The sequence below is a fragment of the Silene latifolia genome, chromosome 6, assembly GCF_048544455.1.
Source record: "Silene latifolia isolate original U9 population chromosome 6, ASM4854445v1, whole genome shotgun sequence".
Lineage (NCBI taxonomy): Eukaryota > Viridiplantae > Streptophyta > Magnoliopsida > Caryophyllales > Caryophyllaceae > Silene > Silene latifolia.
In genome coordinates this window covers 26,641,705-26,651,118 of record NC_133531.1, presented here as the reverse complement: position 1 = coordinate 26,651,118, position 9,414 = coordinate 26,641,705, and the positions used below count along the sequence as shown (strand labels likewise).

Genomic DNA, 9,414 nt, shown 5'->3' with positions numbered 1-9,414 from the left:
GACAACTTGTTAAATCTAACAATTGGTTGTTCTTATTGTAGGATGCAACGCTTTATGCCTAGGATATTAGAATGAAGGCTGAAGGCTGTGAAGAATCTGATGAAGAATTTTTGGATTTTGTTATTTCAATTTTAAAACGTAAGATGGCACTATAGCTGGATGTTATTTATGAGTCAAAATCCTCTCCATTTTCTAAAAAGAAATGGAGAGGCCATTACTTATCTACGGTTAAAATTGTATCTAATTAACATCGAATGGTTTACGGTTTATACATGAAAATAAAGGGTATTTAGGAACCTGTTAACTAAAGAGTATTTAGGAACCTGTCTATTCATTAATCCAAGTATCTTTATTCGACCACTCAAAGATCTTTCTAAACTTTCAAGTACTTGTCCTGAAAACATAACAATTCCGATCATAGTCCTTACACCTCTCAACAAAGACGGTTATTCAAAAACCGAGGTCGTGAAGGAATACGATTAGGGACACACACACCGACACAGGGAAAGCAGAAAGCTCATATGAGTAGAAAGAAAATGTATCTGGTGAAAGCCCAGAGTGTCAACTAATGAGATAGTAAAATGATTATTATCACCAAATGGGAAGTGGTAACCAAGCCTAAAACATATACAATCATCTGGAACTGGAAGTGAGGGCAGCTCATACCAACACACCCTGCTCTCTCACTTCCTTTGTTAGAATTTAGAAAGGCCTCCAAATAAATTATACTTTACAAGGTTAAAAAAAAATGATATCAACAAGTATGGAACCACTGAATTTACATCTCTTATCTATGGAATATCTAAGTCAGGCTGCTCGGTTTTGCCAGCACAGTTTCCTTTCCGAAGATAGAGCGAATTGGCCACGACAGCATCACTTATCAGGCCATCATTCATATCAAAATTCAGACGTCCCTTGATCTTCCTGGGAGTACTGAGAAAACACACAAGAAGAGTGTAATCAAATAATATGAATTTATGACATTAGATGGCCGACAAACTCTCTTATTATTCATGGACTCATATTATTCGTCTTTGAGTCGGGACAATATAGTTGATGGCTGTTAGACAAATACCTATTCAAGCGGTCGTTAATGGCCGTTAAATCTTTTGAAGGGCTTTGATAAGCATGAGTACTTTCCCCCACACACGCATAATAACTTTTGGATCTGGGTGAAATCAGAGCGTCCATCTACAAGGTCAAATTGGAGAAATATGTCAGCTTTATATGATTGTATTACGAGTATGTGTAGCAGATATGCATGCATACTACTGGAACTGTTTACTATGGAAGTATCTTCAACAGACATTTTAAGGGTTTTCATTTGATTCTATGCATGAAAGTCTGTTTGATCGATGACTGACAGTCGGACACTATATTGAAAGGTGTGATTAAGACATGAGGCACCCAACTAAATACTATTCCTTCATCATTCTTAAGCATGAAACGGATAAATAACAAAACTACAAGAGAGGTAACAACTGACAAATACCTTTGATGATCGCAAAGGAGAGACATAGACATTGTGAACTGTTGAGACTTTCTTGGGGGACATGTCTGGAAGACTTGGGAAACCAGACACTTTAGGTGATCCAGGACATCGACCTAATTTGCAAGAGAAGTACGAAATTAGGAACTCAAATGAAACTCATTTCAGTCTTCTACAAGGAAAAATACAAGGCATTTGAGAATCTGGGGGAGTTTAATTTACGAGACAACGAACCTTCACTGTTATCATTTCTTTCAGGAATCAGACCGGCCTTCATACCTGTTCCTAGAGGATCCAGCTCCACAAGAAGAGGCTTCACTGAAGGAATAAATACCTCATTGTAAAATGTTATTATGTCAACATGATTCTGCCCCTGTCTCTGTTACAAAACGATCAAATGATTAGCCCTAGTAATCAGGGAAAAGGACTTGAGCAACTAAAATGATTAATTGTCATATTGCTTACTCCATTTCCACGTGCTGATGACCGATCAACAAATACACTGCGAAAGACTGATAATTTACATATAGGTTGATTGCGGTAGTGACAAACAATATCCTTGAAGGTTAACTTCACATGAGAAATCTGAATGGAGACACGTCATTAACATCAGTGATTATTTCAGGGAGCAAAGATCTGGGGTGTGTTTAATGTTATATCATTACTAGCAAACCAACCTTTGCTACGCCATAGATAGAACAAAGAATGATTTGGTCAATGTGACGGTTGAAAAAAAGAGAGGTTCGCTGATTCAAAATTTTCTGAAAAAAACTATACACAATCTCTCTGAATTGCTGAGGCAAATCAACCCCTCCAGGGGTTTCCTGCTTTTCAAGCTTTTCGCGCAGCTTTTCAACTATAATGTTGATCCTCACAGCAGCTAACTTCATAGTCTACATTCAAAAACATAGAATCCGGTAAATTTTATAGCAGATCTAACCAGCCAATCATATCTCTGTTTCCGATTGAACCGAAGTATACCTATTTTTTGGTTTTAGAATATGGTGAAATGAGAGTAAGGGTGTATTCCCCTCCCACCCTTGCTAACCAAATAAGTGACTTTGCATGCCTCCTTATCCCTCCCCTCCAACTCCTCTAATCCAACCATGCCCTAAATGATTCACTAAACTGTACGCGTTCTTATATAAATGATTCATCAAACTTGAAGGCAAGGAAGAACAGTGATTAAGAGAAACCCAGAAAACAATTTTTAAAAGCCACAATTTCAATTCAAAGTAAATTAGCATCAAGAACCTACAAATGCCACCATCTAACTTAACCTTCTAAACTATCCCTAAAAAAATGACGAAGCGAAATATTGAGGCGCCAGACCTCAATCTAAAAGCCTCTTAAAAAACTCTCAGAATCCTCCACTCCAAAGATTAAGAATATGATCGCTATAGCGACAGTCGAAAGGAAAACACTTATGAAAATGACGTTTACAAGATCACTATATAATCTACAAAACAATTGCACATGATGACTGTATAATCTACAAAACAATTGCTTTAAGGTATACCTTGCGAAAGAATACATTAATCACAGTCTCAGCGCAAGTTTCACCTCCACTCCCTGGATTTGGCCTAGATGGACTAGAAGCAGAACAAAAAAGCCCGAGGTTAGTAAAAACATTCAATACTTTCTGAACACAGAAAAGAAAAGGGTGTTGACAGGAAAACTGAATCATTATGGAATTTGTAGTGTTTTACCTTGCAAATGCAGACTGCAACGCTGGAGGAGTAAACTTATGCTTGAGGCTGTTTATTAATGGATCCTTCCTTGGAGACGTAAAGGAGTTGCGCTCCACTAGCACACTCCGATACTCCGTGGCGGCTCTCTTTGGGGACCTGATGTCTCCATTTTGTCCTACAAAAAAAAGTATGTTTGATGGATCTGGCGGAACATACTTGCATGGATATATCGCATATTATACTAAGACATTCTTACTAATACACTGGGGGAAGGCACAATAACATAAGCCTTGGTGCCTTGAAAGGCTCCCATACATGGCGAAGTATACGGGTAAGCTGTACGTAGCTTTACCACTGTCTTGACCATAAAGAGGCGGATTATGAGTGGCCTACAATAAAATTGGCATCGACCAACTTCATCATGTTCCAAGCCCAAAGAATAGCAAAACATCAGCGATTATTAGAATTTTGGAGAACAGCGTGTGTCGTTGTCACATGGATAAGGTTGAAATGCCCCCCTAAACTGGACACCCCCCCCCCCCCCCCTAAACGGGACACTACTTTTGCGTCAGGTGGGCATTATTGTTGTTACACTTAAAAGATGAACATGAATACAGGTAGTCAAGTAGTTGCAACTTACAAGTAGGGAGGGACAGAATTATATTAATACCTTCTTCAGTATCATGCTTCAGAGGAGGTAAGCCTCCACAAGACACAATACTGTGCACAGCAATAGCATCCAGTGATGGCATAGGCTCCGCCAGTAAACCAAGACGACTTATTTCTGCAGACAGAGACGGTCTTGCAATTGTCAAAGAATTGTACATTGAAGAGCCCTTTTCCCACACCATGCTCTCCAAAAATCTCTCCTCCAAAGAGTTTAAATGCCTTCTAAGCTCTCTAGGTAAGGAATTCTCATGTCTGATGAAACTTTCAATCACTTTGCTAAGATCAAAAGCTGTAATTCCAGTTTTCTCAAGTACAGCTGGAAACAACATTGTCACCGCCTTATGAGTAGCCAAAACTAATTCTGCAGAACAAGCAAGCATGCACCTATGGAACCTTTCGTTGGTCAGCAAAGAAGTGAGATTTTTTGCATGCAACATTTGAGCCTCTGCAGTGCACATTGCTTCCAAGACCCTGAAGTACAACTTCAACGCCTCCTGTTGCCTTTGTTGGGCCCATATAGAGTCAAGCAAGGCAGATTTTGGTAGATCCTCAACATTAGATGTATCTCCAAGAACATTTTTAGGAAAAATGGCCTCCAAAATGATATGGGCCCTACGAACAACCTCGCTACTTACATTCCTATCACATGATGTAAAGTACTTCTCCAGCTTAGGAGATGGCTGTGATGGAAGGGGAAAGATAACAGTACGAAGCCACTTAATTGTCGTCATTGCGGTGCTAACAGGGGTAGGAGCTCTAAAACTAACAGAACCACCTGCCCTACTTGCAGCATGCACGGGTGATCGATATGGTGAAAATTGACCAGTGCTAGTTTTTGTCGGAGACGCCATTGTATCAAATTTTCTCTGCAGCAAAAATAAAGAAGAATGAAATAAATAATAAACCAATTTTGATACAGACTAATTAATTGCTTTTTCCTTCACAATTCTAGTGAAAACTATTCCAACTTCTGGCAATGTGACGCAAATAGGTGAATCAAAAGGAACAGCATTAAAACCATAAAACCCATCCCCTCACCATCCCGAAAAAGATATATAAAGCCTCCAGAAATGAGAAGCGTGACAAGGACTGTTATTAACAATATCGATTTGGTCAATGCAGAATGATTGCAAACTGTATGGGCTATCAAGAAGATTACCTTAGTTCCACTCATACACACACCACCACCAGAGAGACTTCCTGAACCGAGTAAGCTGTCATCCTCATTTAGAAAGAGTCTCTCGTCAACATCACCCTTGTTCCAATCTGCAGCATAGTAATCTTTCTCTAGCATGCAAATATATGTTGGAAGTGAACACTCTTCCAGCAGATCTTCAAAATAAGTCAGGCCGTCTGCACTCAGTAAATAGTAATTACAAACAAATCACCCTGCTGAAAAGTAAAGGATAGTGGAATTGATTATTCAAAAGGAGTTGTAGATAAACCTGGGTTGATTTTAACTAAGTTTTCAGACTTGAATTCAGAAGCTGGTTGCGGCATTTTCTTCAATATATCTGAAATAAGATCATTAGCTGTTTCCACCATCCTTTTTACCTCATCTTCGGATGTGTCATATTTCTGGCAAAGTGATGAAATTAGGTTTACACCTCTCTCCGTTTTCTTCTCTGAACAGCCAAAAAAAAAAAAAAAAAAAAAAAAAAATCATTAACAATCTGTTAAAATATTTCTTACAGAGGAAGACTGCTGTTCAAGTGTTCAACTCCTCTTTGAGCTTGAGCAAAACAATACCAATTAAACATTGAAAGGCAAAGTAACCAAAAGAAGTAGATATACTTGGTTAAGAACAAATTACCGAATAGTGGGGAGTCATGAAGATTGAAATTCCTTAAACGAGTTGGAATATGAATGATCAAGATAGCCTGTACCATATTTCACCTTTCATTAGAGCAGTACAATAATTATCATTCTGAAAATAGTGAGGAACAATAGAAACCAGATGAGACAGCACAGATTACAAGATTACGTGTTCGTTTACAAGCGTCATCTTTTCCAATGATGGTAAGTGTTTAACTATAAATTAGGATCCAGAAACATAGAAGACATAGAGGTACAATGTACCATGTATACAACTTACCAATATAGAAACTAATCCATGGATGCAAGATACTAGGTCTCTGGAACTGCTAAAAGCATGTACTCGAAGGGCCAGAAACAGCAGCCATCCAAATCTGGAGTAGTCGGCCATGTGATCCGGTGAGGAAGTGCTTGTAACAGCTGGCTTTAACTCAGCTTCACTTGTCTTGAAAAATTCTTTGAATGCACGCTTGTAGTAACTTCACAATCAAGATCAACACAGCCACCCATCAATCTCACAAAAATACTCACCAACAGAACATCAATTAAGTAACTCCTAGCTTACCAGTATGGAGTAGAAAGCTAACTAATACAACGTTACTCAATATCAGAATACTCATACATCTTCGATCCCCTCCATTCATCATTCCATCATGACGTCATCATATGGACATGAAATGGACTTGTAAAATAATGACTGAAGAAAGAGGCTACAGTATGCCTGGTCTTAAACTTTGGACGGCCAAAAGAATACAGAATACCCAGAAAACTTCCTCATTAGTATTATGTCTACTTGTTACACAGTAATCCAATATCTTGATTTCAAGCGAACTCGCCTTGAGAATGTAAAGTTAGTGAAATGCAAAACAAAATTTTGGAAAGAATTTCCTTCTCAATACATGTAAATCAAAACAGGACATTCATAGCAGCGCAAATACCCATGTGAAGAAAAAAAGATTTTACTATTCCATATCAAAATTTTAAATTTATATTTAAAAAAAAAAGGAAAACAAAGTACTTCCAAGAGTGCAAGTTCTTTGGACTGGTTAACGAAGGGAGTTCGCCGACAACCTTTTAAAAGCACTAAACCTTTCTTTCTGAAGTCCACAAAACGTCCAACCAGTGGAGAACTTAATATTTCCATAAAATCTTGAGATGGAATTAATTCAATGCGATTAATTAATTACATCAGCGTCACAAGGTTCAAAACCCTTAAGTTTGTGGGAGGCAGGGAGAATAAACACAACCGTAATAAGTCCTCTATCAAAGATATCATATCCACCTACCATACTTGCAACAACGATTCACGATGTGATAGAACACAGCCAGTCATAGTAAAGCTACCATTCTAATTAATGACAAAAAATAAGCCCTCAGTCAGCATAAGCATGACCAAACCATAGTATTGATAATCATAAACATGCAGGCGGCTAAAAGAGAATCATTTCTAATTTTCTATCATGTATCAATCATATTCATGCCAAAAACACTAAAAAGCAAGTTATGAACTCAAACAAGTCCGGCAAAAATGTGTGAGATGAATAAAACTTACTTGCTTAGACAGCTTAAATGCACAAAATTGGCTTCTAACTCCTTTGCCTATATGAAGAAACAGAGAGAATGTCCAAGTTAATACTTAATATGTTATATATAGATATTTGGAAAAGGCCGGAATTTTCAGAAGTATCACAAAACTGAACCTCTAGTCTCTTTTCCCATTCTAAGCCGTATATGTCACTTAATACCGGGCCAACTCTGGCAACAAATTGAGGAAGCTCCTTGAAGAAGTCAACAAAGCTGCAGCATACAAGAACAATTAGCCACAAAGCACAACAAGTACGGCATTTTACTGAAAGACACAGATAAGCAAAATTACTTCAGTTTCACAGCTCTCAGGATTTGGCATAGAGTAAGTCCTCTTTGATTAGCTGCCTCAATAGCCACACCTGGACCCGTCGCACCCAGTCGCTTAACAGTAAAAAGGACAAAAGCAAACAAGTATCTCTCCATCTCTTCTGGCTACAGGAAGGAAAAAACATACCAAAATCAAACAATGATTACACCTTGCATTTAATAAGAAACAAAAGAAATATTAAAATAATCAAATCACACATAACATATACCGTGTTGTTTCCTATTGGTGACATATTAGTCGGCAAGATGTTTTTGCTCTCTCTTAAGACCTTTAAGGCATCTGTATATCTCCTTTCATCAAGGGAAAGTTGGTTCTGCAGCCAAATTTTACATCCAATATGTAAATCAACACGACAGAACATAAAGTTACTGAAATCGGCACAATTAAACAAGTTCAAAAAGGTAAATAATTTTCTCAAGCACCACAAAACCAAAAAAGATGACAGTATAAAAATTTACAGCAGAAAGCATGAAACTTTACTATTATACTGTCAATCTGTCATCAATAACAAATTAGAACACGCGAGTAAAAGTAAAGGGTCATCATAAGTTTGATATAGCAAAAAAAAAACAATTACCAAGATTTCCTAATTTTCAATGTGTAGTAATTAGAGCAGTCCAATGGTTTGGCTTGGGGACTATATTATGCTACGAAAATGAGAATGACGTAAATAAATAGGAAAGTATGATACGTGGGTCCATCCAAGCTAGTAGTACATTGGCTAAACATTGAAATAATTTGTAGCTTGAAATTTTTGCAGCTCAAAATATGATGTCGCAAAAGTTAAGCTAGTAAATTGTTGCTCAACCATTATAAAGAGAAACGAAGGGAGAAGATAACTTGGTAGCCAACGTGACGGAAAGAAAGGGTTAGTATAAGCAATTGATTACTCTTTAGCTAAAATTTCCAATTTATTTTCTAATTGCATAACATTAATAATTCTCTCCTGCAATTTCCGATCAAAGTTTAGCCCCCTAACTCTAGATCATAGCTCTGCTACTAGTAAAGGATAAAGGATAAAATTACAACCTTGCAAAGATCAGAAAAACGAGCTTCAACATCACCAATGCTGCCGTTTACGACTATCGAATTCGTATCCTTTGAATCCTCCATATTCATATCAGATGAACTCATCAAAAGATCACCTAAAACCCTGTCCAAAAAATCCACCACCATAAACACAACAAATCATCAAAAACAAATATTCAAAGCTAATAAATCACTACTATTAACAACACTAAATTGAGGAAAACTAAATCAGAAGCTTAGATCTGCTCAATTCACAGCACTCACAAATCACAATCAACAAAACAGAAAACCCTAAATTCGACAAAAAGGCGAAAAGATGGAAACTTAATTGCGAGAATTATAGGAGTTACCGTTATACGAAGATCTGAATTGAAGAAAAACCCTAAAAATTGGGGTTTCTGTTATTGTAATTGATTGTGTTTCTCTCTCTTGATTATTGAGTTTGTTTGTTTGTAGGTGAGTTTCTCTCTCTAAGATTGGGCGCCTTGTTTTGGAATCTTGAGTAAGAAAGCGCGGGAAAAAAGTATGATGGTATGGTATGTATGTATGTCGGCATGGTAACATGGTAAAATTGGCATACATGTATGGAGGTGTCTACCAATTAGAGAATGACATGTCATGCTTAGTTGTATGAGTAGCTTTTTTACCGCCAAAACCTCGTATTGTTTTAAACTCTCTTGGATTCCTTGGAAACTCAATGTTTATCGAGATTCAACCTTTTGTTAGTTATATATTATGGTTCCTTGCTAAATTAAAAGTTTTGACTTTTTTTTCCTTTCATTAAAAAAAAAAAAAAAACAAACTCG

General features: G+C 37.3%; 1 protein-coding gene across 1 annotated transcript; it reads right to left on the bottom strand.

Moving 5' to 3' along the window:
* Positions 1-559: 559 nt before the first annotated feature.
* On the bottom strand, positions 560-9,162 carry LOC141586581 (retinoblastoma-related protein-like). The gene is made up of 19 exons (XM_074407869.1): positions 8,959-9,162; positions 8,609-8,732; positions 7,788-7,892; positions 7,541-7,683; positions 7,365-7,461; positions 7,217-7,263; positions 5,945-6,143; positions 5,663-5,729; positions 5,295-5,474; positions 5,009-5,202; positions 3,851-4,715; positions 3,199-3,355; positions 3,009-3,081; positions 2,167-2,382; positions 1,955-2,074; positions 1,724-1,868; positions 1,493-1,605; positions 1,076-1,191; positions 560-933 (listed from the first exon to the last, which is right to left on the bottom strand). The coding sequence occupies exons 2-19, from the start codon at positions 8,711-8,713 to the stop codon at positions 792-794; spliced, it is 3,084 nt and encodes a 1,027-aa protein (XP_074263970.1). The 5' UTR covers positions 8,714-8,732; positions 8,959-9,162; the 3' UTR covers positions 560-791.
* Positions 9,163-9,414: the final 252 nt, after the last annotated feature.

Excerpts from the sequence above, each read along its gene's own strand:
- LOC141586581 (XM_074407869.1), bottom strand. The coding sequence starts at position 8,713 with ATGAGTTCATCTGATATGAATATGGAGGATTCAAAGGATACGAATTCG. Across the intron at positions 3,082-3,198 it reads TTGCAGTCTGCATTTGCAAG|TCCATCTAGGCCAAATCCAG; the intron begins GTAAAACACTAC and ends TTCTGCTTCTAG. Across the intron at positions 2,075-2,166 it reads CTATCTATGGCGTAGCAAAG|ATTTCTCATGTGAAGTTAAC; the intron begins GTTGGTTTGCTA and ends GTCTCCATTCAG.